The sequence below is a fragment of the Lactuca sativa genome, chromosome 6, assembly GCF_002870075.4.
Source record: "Lactuca sativa cultivar Salinas chromosome 6, Lsat_Salinas_v11, whole genome shotgun sequence".
Taxonomy (NCBI): Eukaryota; Viridiplantae; Streptophyta; class Magnoliopsida; order Asterales; family Asteraceae; genus Lactuca; species Lactuca sativa.
Genome location: NC_056628.2, coordinates 200,117,991 through 200,142,389, shown reverse-complemented (window position 1 = coordinate 200,142,389; position 24,399 = coordinate 200,117,991). Strand labels below are relative to the sequence as shown.

The 24,399-nt window shown below is 32.1% G+C and overlaps 1 protein-coding gene across 3 annotated transcripts in view; it reads left to right on the top strand.

Annotated features, from left to right (window-relative positions):
* The first annotated feature begins 1,944 nt into the window (after positions 1-1,944).
* Positions 1,945-24,399, top strand: part of LOC111914121 (homeobox protein knotted-1-like 11) — a 38,209-nt gene continuing 15,754 nt past the window's right edge. The window contains exons 1-7 of one of the 3 annotated variants that reach the window (XM_042896002.2): positions 1,945-2,668; positions 12,600-12,902; positions 13,425-13,545; positions 13,657-13,850; positions 14,075-14,206; positions 14,315-14,451; positions 14,597-14,708. In XM_042896002.2, the coding sequence (XP_042751936.1) occupies positions 1,976-2,668; positions 12,600-12,902; positions 13,425-13,545; positions 13,657-13,850; positions 14,075-14,206; positions 14,315-14,451; positions 14,597-14,600 (1,584 nt within the window). In that variant the 5' untranslated portion in view covers positions 1,945-1,975 and the 3' untranslated portion in view covers positions 14,601-14,708. Of the gene's footprint in view, positions 2,669-12,599; positions 12,903-13,424; positions 13,546-13,656; positions 13,851-14,074; positions 14,207-14,314; positions 14,452-14,585; positions 14,709-24,399 lie in introns of all 3 variants that reach the window. The other 2 variants (XM_042895999.2, XM_042895996.2) reach the window with 2 other exon arrangements.

Below are 24,399 nucleotides of genomic sequence, written 5' to 3'. Positions count from 1 at the left end.
CTAGTAAATCCAAATGGGTAACCCACCTTGCTCACCATTGCAATCACTAAGAAAGGCTCGATAAACCTGGGGCGTAGCTTGCCCCACTTCCTGAACCAGATAACACCATTTCAAGGTGATGCTTTCAGCAACACCATATCCCCAACCTGAAACTCTAACTGAGATCGACGTGTGTCTACATAACTCTTATGTCCGCTCTATGCTTCTGTAATATCTTCCTGAACTATTGAATAAGCTTTGTCGTCTTGAGTACCTCTCAGTATTCCCTATGAATCTTTGCCTCCCCTCTCCCCAATAAATAGTGTTCCGACACTTCCTTCCATAAATAAGCTCGTATCATGGTGATGATAACTTTTGTTGTATGAAAACTCAGCCAAGGGAAGGTAGGAATCCTATCTCCCACCAAAACCGATGACACATGTTCTCAACATATCTTCAAGTGTATGAATAGTCCACTCACTCCGCTCATCAATCGGCGAATGATATGCAATGCTAAATTGTAGCCGCGTACTCAACTCCTAATGGAACCTCTTCCAAAACATGGAAGTAAACCAAATATCTCATTCTTAAACTATAGAAACAGGCACACCGTGACGAACAACAATCTCACAAATGCAGATGTCGGTCAGTTTCTCGATAGGCGAGCTCTCCTTAATAGCAAAGAAGTGGACATTCTTGGTCAAATGGTGCATGATCACCCAAATAGCATCAAAACCCTTGGTCGTCCTCGATAATTTCGTCATAAAATCCATGGTGATATGTTCCTATTTTTTTTAATTTCAGCGAATATATATATATATATATATATATATATATATATATATATATATATGAAAGTATTTTTTTATGTATTTCTATTATTTTTCTCTGGTTTCTAGAATTTCTAGGGTTCATGTATTTTTTATTGAACTATCCATCTCACTATGTGTATATATATATATATATATATATATATATATATATATATATATATATATATATATATATATATATATATATATATTTATAAAAAATCTCCGATAAAGTCTCAATAGTGTGCGTCAGATTATGATTTAATCTCAACTTTTATTTTTGAACAGAAAAGTCACAACTATTTTATATTTGACCTAATTATTTTTTACAATAGAAAATGACATATTATCATATAAAATTAGATAATCATACCTTTTCTGCTAGAAAAAAATAAATATTGATATTAAATATCAACTATTCCAAAATATTGAGATTTTTTCGAAGATTTCTCATATATATATATATATATATATATATATATATATATATATATATATATATATATATATAATCCAAAGAAACCTCTTTTTAATGAGATAAATAATTTTTGTATAATATTTAGTTATTAAGTTTCATAATAATAACTAGAAAGGTTACCCCCAGCTATGCGGGGGCCAGAAGCTTTCAATGTTGTTTTCGAATCGATAAATATAACAGACGTAGAAAGTGCAATGATGAAAAGCACGGGCTTTGCCCCGGACCGTTTTTTTCATGTTTTTATGAAAAAATCTAAAAGTTTTGACTGCAAGGACCAGAAGTGTCAAAATGGCTAAAGAGTTAAAGGGGTAGGAATTAACAACTTTTTCGAAAAGGGATCAAAGTTGTCAAACCATTCAAGTTTTGTGACCAAACTTTAAATATTAAAAGGTTCATAAAAAGTATAAAATTATTGATTGCAATGACCAAAAGTGTCAAAATGGCAAAAAATGAGGAGCAAAGTTGCCAAAAAAATGACAAGTTTACTATTCTTAAGATTCATTTTGTTTAATATAATAATAATAATAATAATAATAATAATAATACGAATGAATGAATAAATAAAAATCATATTGCAAATGTTGTAATGAATGAATAAATAAAAATCATATTGCAAATGTTGTAATGCATGTAAATAACTATATATAATTATATATGTTCATAATTTACCCGGCAATCGTTAAACTGTGACTCGCGCTATAGGTGTATGTATAGTGTAGACAGTACACCTTCAAATTATTTTATTCATATCTCTCTCTCTCTCTCTCTCTCTCTCTCTCTCTCTCTCTCTCTCCTGATTGTCCTGATTGGTAGAAAGCAAAGACTGCAGCACCTCCGCCGCATCATCGTCACCGGCCAGATCGATTGTTATACAAGCTACAGTATAGGGTGTAGTCTTCTAATGGCATATCATCCTAACCATATCTCGCAAGATATGGGCCTACAACAACATTTCTCCGACACCGACAACAATTCCGTCCTCCGAACGATTCTTCCAGAACATCACCACCTCGCATCCGCCGCACAATCTTCCTCTTCTTCCCGTTCCGCCGGAAAAGACCACTGGCTCAATAACGCAATTCTCCGGCAACAAGACAGATTCGGTGGCGGAACTGGCGACGGTAACAATAATATCTTCCTCAACCTGCAAACGAACCACAATAATTCAGATTCTGCAGCTACGACGTCATCTCAGCATCACCACCATCAACAGGTTGCTAACAATAACAACAATCAGTGGCTATCGAGATCGATATTGCAGAGGAACGTTAGTGATGTTAGAGGAGACGACGGAGTTGCGGAAGTTTCTACTGACTCAATTATCGCCGCCGCCGCCGTGATGTCTTCTCACAGTTCACCTGATCTGAACAATCATTCTAGAAACATCGCTGCAAGTCAGGTTTGAACGTTTCCACTATGAATTTCAGATTTACACAAGTTTTCGTATATCCTTCATTTTCAACTACTTCCGGTATCATTCAAAAATGAAGTATAGATTTAACTTTTTAAGTTCATGTAGGTTTATTAATTCATAAATTATTAATTAAGTCTCTCGTTTTTCCCCATATTTCATCTAAAAAATAATTTCCACTAATAACAATTAACAACCATTCATATAATATTATGATTCTGATTGAAAGATACGATCGAAATATTAGGTTTTCCCCTTACCTTATTGTTTCACGTCATTAACTTGAATAGTAGTATTTGATTTGAAACAAATTTCTGACTTCCAAAATTATGCATATATAATAAGTTTGCAGTAATATTCTATAGGACTGTTTTGATTAAAAAAAAAAAAGAATCATATACATTTTCAAAATTAAACGTACAAAAACAGGTGTTGGCATTTCAATTCATTATGATTTGTTTTTAAGTAACTAACCAAACTATTTTGTAGAATGAAAAGGAAAAGATTTCATTTAACAAAAAATATATGATGCCAATCATTAAATCATAGTACTGATAATCGTATACCACAGTTCTTATCTCGATATTCTTTCACCGAAAACCGATGACACAAGATTCATAAAAGCAAAAGTTAAAAAAAAAAAAAAAAAAAAGACGTGTTATTCGTAAAAAAAAATAAAAATAAAAAATATATGTTAATGTTTTCTTTTCTTCAACTTTCCTGAGATAATGCCTTGATTTTTCTGATAAGAGGATCTAAATTTATTTATTTGGCCATTTTAAGTCATTAAAGGGTGTTGGTGACATCGATTTTAATGCATGGAGTTTTCTTCGTTTTCTATTGCTGAAAGTAACAATAAATATTAGATAATTAATGATGAATATTACTATTTTTTATTGATGAAATCATTTTAAACACAAATTCGCTGACAGCCATCAAAATGATAGTGAACCTAAATATATAATGTTTATTTTTTATAAAAATAAAAATAAAAAAAATTATAACAATCTAAACAAAGAGAAAATATAAAAAAATTTATGAATCACGATAAGCACCTTCAGTTTATTTGTCTATTGATAATTGATAAAGAAATTTTTTACTATTAGTTTTCAAAAAAAAAAAAATGCTACCTCTGTTCTCATTCTTATACGAGAGTCACATAATTAATGTCTATTTGTATTTTCATTTTAAAAGAGAAAATAGACAATTCTAGTCACAAAACTTTTCAGTGAAAGTAATAAGCAAATAAATTCTTATTTTGATTCTTTAAGCCTAAAATATAAACAATAATATTTTCTTATTATGTTTTTAGTATTGCAGTGTAACACTATTCTTTTTTTTTTTCACGAAACTTAACTTAATTTCTATCTTGATAAATTATACGTACTAAATTATTTGATTTGGTTAACTTTTAATTCTATATTATCTTTCTTGCAACTTTAGCATGTATAAGTTTGGTTTTTGGACTATGAATATATAAATTTTTATAGTGTATATCTTGATAGTATAGCTATTATTAATCAACATAACAATAAAATACCACATTGAACTTCATCAAAAGATTTTAATAACCACATTTATATCTAAATTATTCATAGACATATTTCATAACGAAAGTATATTGAGACAAAAGTTCAATATAGCATCTGGTGTGTAAATAGCAGAATATTTTCATATCTTCTACAAAATAAATTAAACATATTCATCAAAACTAAATGTGAAGTAAAGAAATATAAAAGGCATTACCATCTTATGTGGTTTCTGAAAGTTAATTTATTATATTGCTTGAATTTGTTATAGAGAAAAAAAAAATTAAATGTGGTATCCAAGTCGTACTCTTTGTAAGAATTTGCTAGTATCACATATTCGTGTTGAGTTTTATTGAAAATTATTAAATAAAATAGACTCAACATGTCAAAAATACTCTGAAAAAAGATTAAATTAATTCCTCGTTATTTTAACAAGGAATAAGAATTTAGTTATATATATATATATATATATATATATATATATATATATATATATATATATATATATATATATATATATATATATATATATATATATATATATATATATATATATATATATATATATATATATATATATACCTGTAATGAGTACATAACAATTAATACAAATTAATCTAAACTTAATTGTACTATGATGTAATTGATTAGCTTGTATAAAAGATAAACTGAAAAAAAAAACATACCTTAATATTTGTCAATAAAACTAATCACATTTAGATTCATTATTAGTAAAAATAGTCATATTTAAACTTAATTTGTAGTTAAATAATTAAACAATCATGTTTTAACAAGTGTGTATATATATATATAAAAAATTGCACATACATGTGAAACATTAATGATTTCTTTTATAAACCTATCTAAAATGTGAGTTTTTACGACAAATCTTAAAACACAATCAGTTTTACAATGATGAACTTTACAAAGACTTACAACAAATCTTAAAACACAATCCGTTTTACAATGATGAACTTTACAAAGGCTTACAATAAATCTATATGTTAGTTGTTTCTATGATTACAAATGTGTTTTGTTTTATAATCTACTTCATAAAACCAATCATTGCTTTAATATTGCAATTGTTAAATCATTTAAATTTTAACTTTGTCCTTGGCTAAAAATAGTCACGCCTGCCAAAAAAAATTCATATGAAGTAATCATGTTTTAAGATCGAACTATATATATTATCATATAAGTAGTTATATAAAAAACTACATGATCAAAATAAGTTATATTTTAAATTTTTATATTATTATATTATTATTTTTTAGAGTACGTAGCAGTGGAAATTAATCCTATTTATATATTGTGTGCTGTTAAAAAAATATCACCATTTTTTATATGATGAAGTTCATTTAAAGTTTCCATATCCGAACTAATTTATCTAGTTGGATATAAATAAATCATTAAGTACGTAGTAAATATGTATAATGTATTACGTATGAGTTAAACATAATGTAAAAACTCTCTCCGAAAAATAAATAAATACAGATATAAAATTTGTTTGTTGTTGTATTTAGTGCAATTATTTAAGTCAAGGGCACTATCAAGACTTAACCCTACAATAAAACAAATGTTCAAATGTAAACAAATCAACATCCTTTAATTAAACCAAACTACATAACTATTTACTAAATGTGAGAAAATGTAGAAAAAAAATAAAAATAAATGGTAAAGATATTCTTACGTAGATAAAACTAAATGAGGAGCATGGAAATAATAATAAAAAATGTTCTTGTTTAGCATTTATTGGTTTCACGTCTTTATGCGAAGAATCAATATGAGTAGAATTAATACATTATGTTGTTGCTTAACTTTTTTAAGTGAATGATGCCATAACACTTATCGTCCTTTATGACTTGTTAGTATCAACCTTAAGAAAGAAAAACATGTCACATGGAGTATGAAAGAAGAATGTAGGAGGATATGTCCAAAAACTACTTTGATTACCTTCATTTGGATGTGTGGTTGTTATAAACGAGGGGATGTCTTCTATTTATGGTGTGATACCATCTCTTGGAAGAATCTAGGATTCTACTTTTGTCCTCATTCTACAAAGTTCTTACATAGAGCATTACACTGTGGATTAACTATATTACAAATTTTAGAATTCTACATTCCAGGATAATCGATGCTAACCATCATCTGAGTGGCCTAGAGTAGAGGAGTACAAGAATAAGCCCTTCACAAAAGAGGTCTTGAGTTCAAATCTCCTCCTTAAAACCTCAAAACTTAGGGACCTCGTAGTGGATAAACCCTAAACCCATGATAATCTATCGTTTTGTCCTAAGTTTTCAATATAGAAATCCATGTCACCAATATTATATTATAACAATGAATTATCTTCGTCGTTAAATTGATCAATATTGTTGTTTTTAGTTTTCTAGTGTTGGTAAGAGACTCGTTCTCTACAATTTCTTAGCTAGGTCATTGTAGAATATTTTGTCTACTCAAATGCAATATTTTGTATGGTAAGTGACACACTTGATCTTCCCACTTATTCTTGTGATGCGTTTGTGAACATCTTGTAGCGTTGAATTGCGTCAAGGAATTTCCCAATTTGGATCTTATTCAATCTTCCAAATCGATTCACTTAGTAGTAATCCTTCATTTGATCAAGCATTGAGTTCTTGGCGGCTTACATATCTGTCTTGTGACTTTACTCGTCATCACTTCTTCAACTTCCTTATTGAACGATTTGATTATACTTGTGAAAGCTTGTATCGTGTCTTCATCTCATCTAGTTAAAGTTTTCTCTTAAAGTGTCTTAAGTAACATCCGGTTATGCATTCATATATTATTTTGACCATCCATTTAGGGTGAAGACTTATAATATAATATATTTATACGGTTATTGTTAGTGATTAGGGTTTAGACCCAAGCTCTTTAGGGTTTAGATTAGGTTTCTTATCTATTTCTATTTATATGAGGTTTAACCTCACTATTTATCAATAAAAACAATCTACTATCTTACATGGTATCAGAGTTCTAGGTTAAAAACCATACTGCTGACAACAATAGTCGTCGGAGGTGTCTTCATTATGTTCCTTATTTTTCCGTTTCTTCTCTTCTCTGCCTAAATAATAAAACAGTCGGCTGACACCAAATCAGAGCCCTTTCATCAACTTTTCTACTGCCTTGTCTACTTATGCCTCCTCACCTTACGCCTCCTCCTCAGTTGGCCACTTCTTCAGATCTCTTTTCCGATTCATCCCCTTCTAATGTTGCGGCTGCTTCTCTCCGATGGCACCTTCTCCACTGAGTAGTCTCTGATCTACAATCGTTTCTTTCTCTATCCACATTGCAGTCGCCGATCTCGCCGGAATTGGTTCCGTCCGCCACAGCTCAAGCCCTCTTTCTTTCTCGTTGTCTTTCTTCGGACTCCTCTATTGCTTATCGTTGTCGTATGATCTTCATCGTCATTGCCGCTCCTCTCTTCTTATACAAAGGAACTGTTGTTGGCCATTGCTTCTTCTCTCTTCTTCTCCAACGAGCAATTGTTGTTAGTTGTCATCGTTAGAGCTCTATCATCGTCGTTGCTATTGTCTTCATTTATGTTATGTTATGTTTTTGTTTTTTCAGTTTAATCGTCCTCTCCCGATCAAACTGCACGGGGATGTTAGTGATTAGTGTTTAGGCCCAAGCCCTTTAGTGTTTAAATTAGGTATTTTATGTATCCCTATTTATATGAAGTTTAACCTCACTATTTATCAATAAAAACAATAAGTTATATCCATGAGATACCTTCATATACCTTTATCGTGACCAGATGACATCAATCATTTATAAAATTCTATGAGAGATCGCAGGGCCGGTCCATTGATTTTGAGGGCCCTGTTTGACAAATAATATTTGGGCCCTAAGTATAATTTTTTAGATATATGCAAAATTTATTAATACTACTTATGGGTTCTGTAAATCAATTAAGGTGGGTGAGGATGAAAAAAAAAAATATTTAATAAAGAAAACGATTGATTAAGATGGATAAGAGCGATTTAAAAAAAAAAAAAAACAAAAAAAAACAAAACATTATTGATAAATTAAAAAGAAAAAATTCTAAAAACTTTAATTAAAAAATGAGTTAATGGGGAGCCAAGAATTGAAACCATTGAAAATTAAAGTAAATACAGACACTTTGGCCGGTTGAACTAACAAGCATATTTGAATTTGCATAGTATAGTTTTATATATTAATATCAAACTGATAAATAGAAAAAAGAAAAAAAAAATGAGCAAATTAGGAATCAAAACCTAGTCCATTAGCTGCCGAGATACAGAACGAGTTTTGACCACTTGAACTACAAATGCTTATGGAACTTGTTTACGTAAAATATTATGTATATTAACATTAACTATATAATTTGAGAAAAATTGGGCCCTATTTTTCTCGGAGCCCTGTGCGGCTGCACACCCCGCACCCCTTTAGGGTCGGGTCTGAGATATCGTAGCGTTTCACCGTATTCTTAAAAGATACTAAGGTTGCCTCATCAATTATACAACCTTTAGACATTTTAGAACGAGCTTATATATAATTATATAAATATAACCATATTTACTAGGATTGTCACTAATTATGTGTACATAGCATACCCCAAATCCATAACAAATCAAGTGACATTGTCTCTATAAGGATGTGTCATATTTAAAAAAAATATTAATTTTATGTATTTGGGAAGAAAAACCTCAACAAGCAAAAATGATCCTTCAAGGTCAATTTAGATATAAGGAAGAGGTAGAATATATATATATATATATATATATATATATATATATATATATATATATATATATATATATATATATATATATATATATACAGTGTTGTAAAACTCGCCGAGTTGGTTGATTACTCTTCCGAGTACTCGCTACTCGGCCCCTTACCGAGGCGAGTTATAGAATCTCGAGTACTCCTCGATCGGCCCCTTACTGAACTGAACAATGTTGTAAAACTCGGTCAACTTGGTGGTTAATATGTATAATATACTTAATGATTTATTATTTAACACACAAATATGTGATTATCACTACATATATATTTTAAATTTTCAGTAATTACTCACGAAGTGAGACCATTATGTGTTTTTCGGTTTTTTTGTATTCACATTCATCTAATTTTGTTATATATTTCAATTAACTTATGGTTTTAACATTTGATTTTGACATATATAATTTCTCTAAAAATATTTATACATGAATTACTAAATCCGAGTACTCCCTGAGTACTCGCTACTCGGTAGTCGGCCGAACAGATACCGAGTAACGAGTTCTACAACCTTGATATATATATATATATATATATATATATATATATATATATATATATATATATATATATATATATATATATATATATATATATATATATATAGGGTTAGGTTCATGTGAGACGGCCTAATTTTGTGAGACCGTGAGACGCATTTTTTTTTTAGTTAACTCAAGTTCCGAAAATAATATTTAAAAAAAGAATTTTTGGATTTTTCCATTTATTTTGCATTTTAAAATTATTTTTTAGAATATGTACAGTGTAATATTCTATTAGAATATTTCACGTATTTTTCAAAAAAAATAGAATTTTATTTTTATTTTTTTAGTTAATTCAAGTTTCGAAAATAATATTTAAAAAAAAGAATTTTTAGATTTTTCCATTTATTTTGCATTTTAAAATTATTTTTTAGAATATGTGAGTGTAATATTCTATTAGAATATTTCATGTATTTTTCAAAAAAAACAAGATTTATTTATTTATTTTTTATTTTTTTAGTTAATTCAAGTTCCGAAAATAATATTTTAAAAAAAAGAATTTTTGGGTTTTTCCTTTTATTTTGCATTTTAAAACTATTTTTAGGTTTTGTCTCACAAAATTAGAATGGTCTGAAATGAACCTGAACATATATATATATATATATATATATATATATATATATATATATATATATATATATATATATATATATATATATATATATAGTCCGGTTCTAGTGAAGACTCTTTTTAAAATGATGTCACCTTAAAAAAATTGAAAAAAAATACAATTCATAAAATCAAGCATGGTACTATATTTGGAAGAAAAGAAATTGGAGAAAAACTTTTGCATCATAAAAATTGAATCATGGATCATAAAAATTATTCATGCTTCAATTTTAATGATCCAAAAAAAATCTTAATTTTTTTCTCTCTGATATTGTACTATGCTCGATTTATAATTTGTATTTTTTTATATTTTTTTAAGGTGTACTCATAAGTTTTCACTTTAAAAAGAGTCCTCACCCAATGATCCATATGAATGAAACTTTTTTTCCTTAAAGGCTCATTGACGCTCTAAAATGCTATAAATCTATTGTCAATAAACCTCGAATTTGATGGATATTAGATGTTGTTGCCAATAGCGATGACAAGAAAGGTATTGCAACGGAGAGGACTGGAAACCATAGAAAAGGCAACGTTTTCTACTTCCATCGTTCAACAAAAATTAAAGAAGATAAGATTAATCAAATCTCTTGATAGAGGCTTTGTAAGGGGACCAACCATGTTTACATACGAATTGACAAAATAAACATTGATACAACTTTGAATTGTCTCACATAATTTTATTTTAAAAACGAGTATGTCTAACTTCCCCTCATATACAACATTATACATTTCAGACAATATACCATCATTATTATAGTGCATGGAAATAAAGGGAATTTAAGCATCATACATGCGAATATCAACAAGAATTTATGTAACTTTACTTGGCTTTTCCGTACACACATAAGGCAATAAAGTCGACTTCCATAATCACGTGCTTTATATATTTTTGTTTTTTGTTTGACTAATAAATCGCTCCTCTAGTAAGGGTATAAATCCATCCACTGGGGATTTAGAATCACTTGTGTCATTTATCTCGTTTGTGTCATAGTATCCTTCATAAACTTCTAGATACAACCAGTTGCGAATCTAAACTAAAAAACCATACGGTTCACTAATTTTTCTATAGAAATTTTTATATACAAATTCAAATATTTTTTTTTAAGATAAATCCTAATTTTTTCGAAGATAGGTATAGAAATTTTAGATAAATTAAAAATATTAGGTGAATCATTTGACCAACTTTACTTATGCAAAACATCGTCATGGAATATCATGTGTATTTCAATTTCATACACATTTATGAGTCCCAGTGAGATATTCCAACCAAATCACAATATTTGATTAGAATTCAGATTCTACTGTCTTTTGAAAACTTATCTTTGAAGAATTTCACATATGCAGATTGTAGATTATACGATAATACATGGTTACTTATCTAAGAGACATTAAGCTTTTTTTTTTTTTGGCATAACCAACAAATATTATTTTGGTAGATTTGGCTCCTAACTTATAACTCTTAGGATCAATTGTTTGATAATATGCTGTACAATATTGAGAACTGAGAAGTAGCTGGAAGTTTGTTGCTATCCAAACATCTCCTATTTTCATTTCAAAATAAATTAAAATAAGTTGTTAATTATACTTAATATATTGATATTTTGTGATTGTTGAAAATTTTGATGAATCTATGAATAAAATGACTGTATTTTTCATGAAGCGAATAGGACATTTCTTTATAAATTTCTAAGTCTAGTATTTGTTTTCATTTAAAAGCAATATTACTTGAAAATTGATAAGATTGATTTTTCTTAGAGTTTGGTTTTTTCTTTTCTTCTTTACAGTTAAATTCTATAAAACTCAGTGTCTTTTTTTTTTAACCACTGATTTTTTTTATTAAACCACTATAGTTTTATTTTGTTAAAATCCTTTTTTTTCAATTTTCCCCGATAGAACTTTTTTCTTTTCCTAGTAATGAATGACAAAAATTAATCGTAAGATTAACTTTCTAGTTAAAGATGGTTTTTATATAAAAATTCAAAATTTTAATGGTTAATTCATAAAAAAAAAATCTTCAAAGTGGTAAATTCAAAATTTTAAGGTTTTATTTAGTGATTTTGTTTTTTTAAAAAGAAAAAAGATTAAAATAGAAAAATTCTTTTGATGGTTAAAACAGAATAAAATCCAAAATACGGAAACTATTATCGAATTTGCTCTTAATTTTTTGTTCAAATTTTGATTAATAATATACTAATATTTTTTAAATTATACATAAATATGTTCTTTTTTTAAGTGAAATGGGGAATGAGTTTTTTTTTTTTTCAAAATAAAAGGTAAAAAAGTGTTCTGGACGTTTTTACCGTTTCTCCCACCTTTTCTCAACAAATCTATCAGTAATTCTATCATTTGTGCATTAATAATTGTTCTTTTCGCATGATTGCTTGTACATTAATGACAAACCCAAGCAACCAAAAGGTGTCATTCCTCTAAAAACCAAATCCGTCGGTTACGATTCTCATAATAATGAACCCATCACAGGTGGATAATAATGTCGGAGGAGAGCTCGGAGAGAGTGAGGCAGGTGGCACCGACGGCGGTGGTGGTGGTGGATCGTTAATGAATTGGCAAAATGCGAGACAAAAAGCAGAGGTACTGTCGCATCCGTTGTACGAACAGTTATTAGCGGCTCATGTGGCTTGTCTGCGCATCGCAACGCCGGTGGATCAGCTGCCGAGAATCGATGCACAGCTTGCGCAGTCGCAGCAGGTGGTTTCGAAGTATTCCGCTCTTGGAGGCCATGGTAATCTTGTTCATGATGATAAGGAGCTTGATCAATTCATGGTACGTTTCTTCATTTCATTTTTTTCGTTTTAGTAACTTCTGCTTAATCTGAATCTGTATGTTGCAATGGATTTATCGGTTTAAGCTGTGAAGAAAAAGCATAGCCTTAGAGAATTTGTTAATTCTGATGTCGAATGCCATAATTGCTTCTAATTCCATTGAATCAGTAAACTGTTGGTGTATCAAAAACCAAAAGCACTCTTATCGTTTCCATAATGAGAGCCTTCTGATCTTTGATCTAGACATCTAGGACCACATATAATTGACAAAAGTTTCAGAAAAGTTTATGCCCACATATAATTGTGTGAAGATGTAGATGGCGTTTACAAAAAAAAAATTGATTTTAAAAGATAAAAGTATCAATAATTGATCGTTGTCATTGTAAATGTGTAATCATCACAATTATGCTAGTTATAATATTGTTTTATATTCATTTTTCACAATTAATTAGATCTTAAAAAGGCACAAAAGTAAAATTGATGTAACAATGATATTATGTACTCTTATATATTCATAATGCAGACACATTATGTTCTGTTGCTTTGTTCTTTCAAAGAACAATTACAGCAACATGTTCGAGTTCACGCAATGGAAGCAGTAATGGCCTGTTGGGAGATTGAGCAATCCCTACAAAGCTTAACAGGTGACGTATAAGGTTTTTCTCTTCTTTCCCAAAATCACTTCAAACACATGTTACATTCTTGAGTTGTTACAAAAATGCCCTCATTTATTCTTTTCTTTTTGGTTGGAACAGGAGTGTCCCCTGGAGAAGGCACAGGGGCAACAATGTCCGATGATGATGAAGATCAGGTGGATAGTGATGCCAATTTATTTGATGGAAGTCTTGATGGACATGACACCATGGGATTCGGCCCTCTTGTCCCAACAGAGAGTGAGAGGTCATTGATGGAACGTGTTAGGCAAGAACTAAAACATGAACTCAAACAGGTGAGACAATTGAGCTCCACAACTATTTTAATTGGTGACGTTAACAAGGGCATTTTCGTCTTTTCACAGACAATAAATCAATAGCCAATCCTTGTCCCATCTTTTTACATCATTCTGAGCTCTCACAAATGCATGTCAAACAAGTATAATCTGTTTTGTCATGTACTTATCATTACATTAAATCCTTGATTTTTTTTTAATCTTTTTTTTTTTTTTGTTATTAGGGTTACAAGGAGAAGATTGTGGACATAAGGGAGGAAATATTACGCAAAAGGAGGGCAGGAAAACTACCTGGTGATACTACCTCTGTTTTAAAAGCTTGGTGGCAATCACATGCCAAATGGCCATACCCTACTGTAATTTTTCAGCCTACAACTCTTTTATGCTTCCTTTAAAATCAAGAACTACTACTTTACTTTACTACTTTAAAAGCTTGATAGCTTTTGAATTACTTTATTGTGTAGGAAGAAGACAAAGCACGATTGGTTCAAGAAACAGGGCTACAGTTGAAGCAGATAAACAATTGGTTTATCAATCAGAGAAAACGCAACTGGCATAGTAATCCTTCCTCTTCTACAGTCTTGAAGAGCAAACGCAAAAGGTATTACTCATTATATTTTAATGCAACATCATCATCGTCTATTTAATTTGTATAAAAGAATTATAGAAATTAGTTTCTTATGTACTTTTTATAAAATAATAAAAGGGGCAACCACCAACACTAATCACAAAAAGAAGCAATGCAGGTGATCGTGATGGTGATCATATCATGTAAATCAAGCAAACCTGTACATGTAATCTACGAGCCCAACCCACACACAGATATGCAACAAATCTCCAACCAAAAAGATGAAAATGGTAAGATTTGCATTTTTAAAGTTATATATATATATATATATATATATATATATATATATATATATATATATATATATATATATATATATATGATGATCGATTAATACTATATATATATATTGCTTTTAACTGTATTATTGTTGTGTTTTTGATAGCAGTTGTATATCATAATAATTATGCTAGTGATTCTTATAGTTTCTATGTGTGCCCATTCATAGGCACTCTTCGTATGGCGTATGATATTATGTTTTTTTATTGATTTTTAACTAATAAACTTTACAAATGGTTATGTGAAAAATTAAGCTTACAAAATCAAACTGTTTTTAACTAAACTGTCTCAAAGATACCTTTTGGAAATATATATGAATGAAAAAAGAGTCAAATTACATAAAAACCAACCACTGTGTTTTGGTCATTTGGTTTAACCAATATGTTTTTAGTTTTGACAATGAATGTCACCAAAGTTTTACAATGTTGATCGCTTTGATATGCTATAATAAGGTAAAGTAGTCACAATAGAAAACTGTCTGACTTTAGTAAAAATTTTGACATTATCAATTAAGGCCATTAAATTTTTGATAAATTTTTTATTGTGACTACTTTAACCTACAATTGAACAAATTGGCAAACATGGTGATCTTCATTAACCTCAAGTAATAATTAACCAACAAAAATTGCCAAAGTATAGTTGTTTTTATGTATTTTGCCAAATAAATGATAAATCATTTGATGGAACAATGATTAAAAAATGGTAGAATATGTATAAGTCATTGTATTTTGGTATTTTTTATGGTTTAAAACTTTGACAATTGTTTCCTATTTCGACCGGTTTGACATGCTAAAACGGGTTAAAGTGATTCCTATATAAAATTTTGTCCATTGTCTTAAATTTAGATACTAAACTATCCACGAAAATCACTAAACTTTGATAATAGATCTATTCAAATTCATTGGAAGGAACTGAGAGAGATGTGGGGTTGAACGGAGCTTCTTGGAATTTGGGGATGGTATTGGTGGGAGATTCGTGATTTTACTTTACATTATTCATCCCCTATTAGTTTGGAAATATTAACGCATGTCTTTTTCAACCCCTAATCAAAAATTTTAATTAATTTAGTTGACATGGATGATTAATTTTTAATAAAAGTAACAAAAATTGTTCAATAAAATGGTAATCTCAATTGATCAATTGTAATTAGTAACTTTGTTAAAATCAACATTCTTATTGAAACATAAGTTTATCATCATTAAAAGATTTGCAAACAATAAAATGTTATGTTTTATTGCTTGATGTATGGTTACATTTTTTTAGGTAAATTATAAAATATGTAACACTGTGTATTAAAAGCTTCTCCAAAGGTTATTATTGTTTTTATTTACCACTTAGGTACCCATATCATTCGAGATAACCTTTTTTTACCACTAAGTGCTCAATACTTAGATACAATTACACAAATTGTATCCATAGTTTACTAAAAGTCTCAAAAAAATTATGCGAATAGTCCCTATAGTAAAAGTCATATGGTTTTGCTAGAAACAACAAGAAACAATGGGGAAACATTGGTATTGAAACAAGACGGGATTGATAAGATCGAATTGGTAATCCTAGGTTCTTGTCAGGCCTTTGGGTTTTTTTATGCAGAATTTCTTGAACACACTAAGACCAATAACTTTGTCAAAGCCAACAATTAAGCAAAACATGCCTGCTATTTAACGTGATATGAAAGTGTAACATCTCAAAATTCATGATAAAATTTCTTGTTTTTAAAACCATTTAATAATCCATAAGTCTTACAAAACATTGTCTCCAAACAGTATAACCATAAATCAGAAAATCTCAAAATCATCTATCAATAAAATATCCAAGGATGATGTGTACGATCACGCATTCGTCTTGCCAAGATCATCTGATGTACCTGAAACCATGAAACCAAACTGTAAGTCAAAGCTTAGTGAGTTCCCCCACAAAACCCCACACAAAATACAATAACAATTACAATAAATGCATATAAGGTTTGTTGACCCAAAGCCTCAACCCAACCATCCGAGTTTGTTGGTCCACCGCACGAAGCAATACCTCAACCCAACTACTAATATCTCAACATATGCAACAGAAAAACAATAATCAGCAAGTGCAGATAATCATACAGATCTACCAATATAACAGGTAACTACAACATAAAAACATCCCATATACCAGGATACATAACCTAGTAGGCTGACATTGGTGCCTTCGACTCACGAGTACATCGAGAAGAACTCACCCGAACAACTTTAAAGAAGCCCAACAGCTACCTCAGCAACACCATAACCAACCCAAGCTTCCCAAAACCAAACCGAGACCATCCCTTAGTCAAATACTCAATTTTACCCTAGTTTGACCAAATATCAAACTGGTCAAAAAGTCAACGGTCAAAGATAAGGTCAAAATTGCCAACAACAGATCTCCATGTCGTGGCCTTCCTTGGCTACGTCATGGGATGCCAAAATAATTGTTGACTCTCCAATCTCCACGTCTTGGTAACCTAAGGCCACGTCGTGGGGACCAGTCTGAACCGCTCAAATGAGATTAATCCATTTTCTTCCGATTTCAATAGCTCCAAAGCTCATATATGATCCTTTCCAAGGTCTTAATGGATAAAGTTTATAACTTTATCCATTAGGAAGGTCCAAACCACCAAGATGTGGACTTTAAGTCTCAAAGGGGCCCAAAATGCATCTTTCTTAACTTAATCCATTAAGTCCAAGTCTCTAACTTTCTGATCTGGATCAACATGTGTTTAGATGGATAAAGTTTCCAATTTTATTCATAATAAATTCACTAACTTTCAAGATCTGAACTCTAATACACCAAAATGTCCTAAAGAACTAAGATAACTTGCATGGCTAAAAGGAAAGGCAAAAGATCATAACTTTCTTAGTCCATGAGGTCCAAGAAGCATTCTAAATTGATCAAAAGATGTTGGAGTCCACTCAACTCCAAGATCATCCATAAAATGGACCAAAAGTGCCAAAAACCCCAAATGACAAGATCTAAAGAACTAGATAGCAAGATTGGAACTTTATACTTACAATAGTCTAGAAATATAGTGTCTTTAAACTTCATCAAAATAACATAAAAAGCATCCAAATGATGAGATAAAAGAGAGAAGAAGCTCAAATCTTGAAGGTGGAGGCTAGGGTTTCTCCCAAGGGGTCCTAGAGGTGTGGAGGCTGCTAAAATGCCCAAAAATACGGAACCTTATGCTTAAATACGTTGAAACCCCTAAAATCATGGGCTTGGGTCTGAAAGACGGCCACGCCGGGGGCTCTGATCCCCACATAGTGGCGACGGTTTTCACCCAAATCCACCTCAATTTCAAACAACCATAACTTCTTCGTTTCAACTCCGTTTTCGATGACATTTATATCCACAGAAAGGTATTGATGAGCCTCACACTTCTATCTAGTTAATTTTGGCTTAACACATGTCGAACTAAAAACCACAATCCATGAAGGAAGTTCAAAACATTATTTTCTCATTTTACTCTTTGACTCCAAAACACAAACCAAGGGCTTAGATCACATAATTAATATTATCAACATCCAATAGGGTCTAAACCCTATTCCCTTGAAGCCCAAGGCCTTTACTTGATCCATTTATTATCCACAATCCAAAATAATAAACTCCTCGAAACATGATGTTACAGAAAGAGTACGTCACATAGTATACTCGCTCTTCAGTGGCGGCCCTGGGTGCGTGCGAGTTGTGCGGTCGCAAGAGGCCTCCGATTTTAAGGGGGCTCCAAATTTAGGGAACATATATAGTAATGGTGTTGCTTTTTTCATATAATACATTTTTATGTACTTTTATTAAAGAACAATAGCAATTAGTTCTATACACAATGTAACATTTGGTTGCAATCTTAAAGTAATTTTAAATGTGAAAAAAAAATCAACGAAAAAGAAAAAAAATCAAAATCTTACCATAAATTCTATAATCTATCAAAACTTTAAGGAAAGTATCTATATAAGAAAAATACATATATGTTTCTAATATAAGTTCAAGCAAATGTTATAGTTTTTTATAAAACTCGTCAAAAGATCAAACCCTAACAAACCTAAAAATGGTACCAGTAGATTGTCGATGTTGCTCGTCTCTCTTGGTGAAAAATGTCGTTTTTCTATCTTGAATCTTGATATCTCGCTAAGTTGTTGATAGTCTCCTTGTCCTTCTGCAATCGTCTAATCGACTCCTAAACTATGGGTTATTGTCTCTTATGTCTTTAAATTTCCCAAATCCCACCCGTACTTAACTTCTTTCTCTCCCATGCTAAATGACCCTTTTTTATTTGAATGATTTATTTATAAATTCATAATGAAGTAGAGAAAGTAAAAAAAAATGTTGTTGGTTTTCCCTTATATATAGTATAGTGTCTTGTGAATTGTGTTTATCATTCGATCACTATGTTTTATAGCTTTTGCTTTTCAATGTTTGGTATAGAGGAGTCATAGTAGAGCGTTGACAAATTTTAGGGTAGGATAGGGGAGGGTGGCAATGGCTTCTAATATTAATATTAGGGGTGTGCAATAACCCGCATAAACCGCCCGCACCGCACCAAACCGCATCGCATAACGCGGTTTAAGATACTCGCGGTGCGGTTTGCGGTTTGTATTTTTGTTAAACCGCATTATGTGGTGCGGTTTGCGGTTTACGATTACAAAATTATGGTTTAAACCGCACCGCATTGATAAAATCAATTAATAATTTTATATATATATATATATATATATATATATATATATATATATATATATATATATATATATATATATATATATATATATATATATATATTCGAAAATATTTTGACATGTCCTAAATTAGTGACATTATCTTACGTTTTTAAAATGTAATCTTAATTAATCCAAAATTTAACGTAGTTACCATATTTTTTTTTTGTCTCAAATTCATTTTAAACTAAGATTCAGTGACCATTATTTTATGGTCACTATGTTTTCTTAACTTATGTATATTCATAACTAGTTAATGACCACAATTGTTTGACCACCAAATTTCTTAATGACCACTTAGTGAGCCGTTAGTGATGACAATGATAGTATTATCATTAGATTTAAAGTAAATAATTAGTCAAACCGCATGTAAACCGCATAATGCGGTTTTGAACGTTCGTGGTGCGGTTTGCGGTTTCTAAATAACTCAAACCGCATATGCGGTGTGGTTTGCGGTTTTGGCTCTATACTACACCAAACCGCACCGCACATACCCCTAATTAATATAATATAGTCTAATACTTAGAAAGGTTATAAAACAAAATTTTGTTGATGCTCTAACTGTTTTAAACATTAATTTTTGATAAATATTACAAATATTTATTGTTAAGTTATTAACATTGATTATTTTTTTGTTAAAAAATAAAAAATACCTCTAGCTTTAAATCGAGCTGTTCTGAACATAAAAGAAAACAAAAAAGAATAACAATTTATTCATTGTCAAAGATGATATATCAATCGATTTATCGTCAAACAAATGTCGGAATACCATCGTAACAAAGAATCAGTTGTGAAAGAATATAGAGAAGAAGAAGCTGAATTACGTGTGTCAGAAAACATGGATGAAGCTCATGAAGCTGTGGAAAAACCTAGAGAAAAAGTTCATGATGGTGTGGACGAACCTAGAGACGAAGAAGTTGAACTTCAAGTGCCACAAGATATGCCTTGTGTGAATGAATACATAGCCATCTTGAATGGTAATGATGATGACAAAGAAGATATTCCACGAACACGTATGATCCTAGAAACTAGAACATCTAACAAGTAAATACATTCAAGAAACTAGAACACGTATGATCCTAGAAACTATAACATCTAACGAGTGGATACATGATGTTATGGTAATGAATTTACGAGATGTTTGTTAGCAACTTTGAGTTTTAAATTTAGTGATAGCAAATTTACTTAATAATATTTTACAAGAAAGATTTTATGCGGTTTCACTTTGATTTTCGCACAAAGTCTTTGACATGTCAAGGTCGGTTATGTCTCTCCTAGCTAACACCCTTTGGGAACCCAACTTTATTTAGACTAAAATTTATTTAAATGTTCAATAAAAACAAGCTGGTTGCTGAAAACCAGTCATTAAATTATATTATATGGTGAGTGGTTAAGATCTTAATGAAATGTTCCTTTGGTAATTAAAGGATTTCACCAATTCAGTAAAATTATATATGGTATTGAATAACGTCCTCAAATTGATTTCATTGCTTTTGTTTGTCTAAAATTTCTAGAACTTTTGTATTAAGCTTGTAATAAGAGTTAAATGTCTCTACCTCTTTAGGTTTCCAACTGCCTATTAATTTTTTACTAAAGATCCGAACCGATACCTAAAACTCCATGAGAAATGAAAGGACATGAACTGGCCCGTTAACACTGCATTGGACTTTTGCTCATAAATCAGGCCCAACGAAACTACAAATGTTAATCCACCAATCCACGTGATATATATTATTTAATTTTTATAGAATTAGATATTGACGTCTTATAGTGGATCGAAAACATGAAACGACCTGATCTATCAACATTGTTTGTGACCTTTTAATACTTTATATAAAAATATTAGTTTATCACTTTAAGATAAAAAAAACTATATAATTATGGTATAGCTATATTTTTTATAAAATAATTTATGATGTTATAATCAATTATGTATTTTCTTCTGTCCAATTGTATATAACTTCTACCGATAAAAGCAACACGTGTGTCGTCGATATGACTCAACTAAATGCATTATATATGCGGTGTGTGTTGCTTTGTCGTCACATAATCTCAATCGACATTATTTGTTTTCTTAAATCTTTGACATCTTATTTATGGGAAATTTTAGTTTTGTTATTTTTCGATTTAACCATTGAAAAATATATTTTTTATGTGAACCACTAAGACTAGAAGGAGTCATACCACACACACCGCATTAAGTTTTGAGAATCCTACTTGTAACACCCGGTTTTCAAGTATAACTTTGTACATTGTTTTGGAATCATTAAGTTTAGAGATTTCCTCTTAGTAGCAACGCAACCAAGTTAAGGGTCTCGATGCAAATTTTTCACAGTGCGACCTTTAATGAAGCTCGCGACGTGATGGACCCAACCCTTGAAGCCTCAATATTTGGGCTTATTTAGTGGCACAAACCCCTAGGCTTCATCATTCACTTAGCCTCTATCTCATAGAAACCATCACATGCAAACCCTAGCCTCCTCTTGAGTTTTTGAGTTGTTTTCTCCCTTTGGTGAAGCTTGAAGGTGTTCTTTGTTGCAATAAATTGTTGTTCAAGTCAAATGCAACAAGTGTCAACCCTCCTTCCTTACTTAAGACCTTTATGAGCATTCAAGTTACATGCTTTTTCTTCTTGAATGATAGATTTGGGCTATTTTGGCTCGGGTCTGGTGCTTTCTTGTTGTTTTGGTGGAGTTTGGAAAACTACAGACCCAAGGTTGAATCTTGGGGTCTTCTGGACCCTTTGTGACAGATTGAGATGATTGTTATCTTGCATTTGACGTCATGCAAGGTAATGGGCTTAATTTTGGTCTCTTTTGACATGGGTTAATATATTTTGGCATCTAAGGCACCTAAATGGACAAAAGTTTGGAATTTTATCCATTAGGACCATGTTTTGATAGGTTCTGGAAGGATAGAGTTTAGGTCTTGAAAGATTATGACCTTAAGGAAAAGGCGGATGTTAAGTTGGGTTTAGCGGCGCAACTACCTTGGTGTCACGACGCGACATTGAGGGTCTCGCGACTGTTTTGTTGCCTAGTAATCACGGCGTGAGAAATAGTTGGTCACAAAGTAATGGTTGTTGACTGTTGCCTTTTGTTGATTATTGTAACAACCGAAAAATACAATAAATTTTAAATTTTTCAAAAACCACTCGATTCCATTAAATCTTTACAAGAAGGTTTCCAATACAAAACATTTAACGTATTCCCAAAATCACATTACTACAAAATCATGAGGAGCGGTACGATCACGCCTTCGCCTTGCCACGGTCTCCTGAAGAACCTGAAAAACATAAAACCACAACTGTAAGCTCGAAAGCTTAGTGAGATACCCCCAAAATATCAACCACTATACCATACACGCATAACATGCCACAACATATCTGATCACAGAACAGCCATGCATTTCGGGTCTACTGTGTGACTGGTCCGCCGCACCGGCCTACAGTCCACCTGGTCCACCCTCTGAGTCTAGCCATAAACCTCGAGTCTACAATTGATTGGTCCGCCCCCACCGGGCCTTCAATCCACCTGGTCCACTCTCCGAATCTAACCATATACATCGAGTCTGCAGTGTGATTGGTCCGCCCGCACCCCACTCTCTGAGTCTACAGTATGACTGGTCCGCCCGCACCGGGCCTTCAGTCGGCCTGGTCCACTCTCCGAGCCTCAGCACGTCTGGTCCGCCCTCTTGGGGCCTACAGCCTATCCGGACCGCTCGCTGGGCCTTCGGATCAACCGGTCCGCCCTGGGTATCTTGGCCTACAGCACAAAGCAGGACCCGCCTCAACCCAACTCCAGTCCAAACAACCATGTGCACATATACATACAATCATATAGCAATTCACAGTCAACAAGCAGATCAAACAGATCACATAACATATCACCATCCTAACCAGGATACCGACCTAACAGGTCACTAGCATAGCATCACCCTATCTCTCAGGATACCGATCTCAATCAGGTCTCTAACATATACCATCCTAGCTCTCAGGATGCAAACATATCAAAGCAATAACATAACAACAACTACCCGGATCTCAATCCGATAAGGGCCGGCCTTGGTGCCTTAGACCCTGTTGATATAGTGAGGATAACTCACCTCGAATCTGTCGGTTGAAAGGATAAGATCCCGCTGCTCCAAACTCCGACACGAACTCCTCCACTAAACACCAAAATACTCAACTCAATAAATACCCTTAATTACCAAAATACCCATGGAAGACAACTGGTCAACCTTTGGACAAGGTCAAAGTCAACCCCTGACTGACTCTACTCGTCGAGTCAACCCGATGACTCGCCGAGTCCCCATACTCAGAACTTCCCTCAATCCGCGACCTAACTCGCCGAGTCACCCCGAGACTCGTCGAGTCCAACAACTCTGAGTCCACTCGCCCACAACTCACCGAGTCATCCCTTGACTCGCCGATTCTCGACTCAACCAGAAAATATTGGGACTCTTCGACAAGACTCGCTGAGTCCAAGGACAGACTCGCCAAGTCTAAGGCTATCTTCAACCTACTTGTCGAGTTGTTCATACAACTCGTCGAGTTCCAGGCCATCTTCATCCAACTCGCCGAGTTGTTCTTCCAACTCGTCGAGTTCCAACTCATCTTCAAGCAACTCGTCGAGTCCACCCATGTGACTCACCGAGTACCACCGGTCTGAATCCATACAGGAGCACTCCAGGCCATGCAATTGATCCAAAACATAGATCTAGCCTCCTACATCCCATCCATCACGTAAAGTGGCAAACTTTACGTGAATCCAAGGAGATCTAGACCTTTAACACTTAGGGCTAGGGTTTGGGACATGATAGCTTCACTACACACTTGAACACAGAGACTTTCAGGCATTCCAACCCTTCTCCACTCCAGATCTGAGGTAGCAACCTCAGATCTAACCTTTAAACTCCA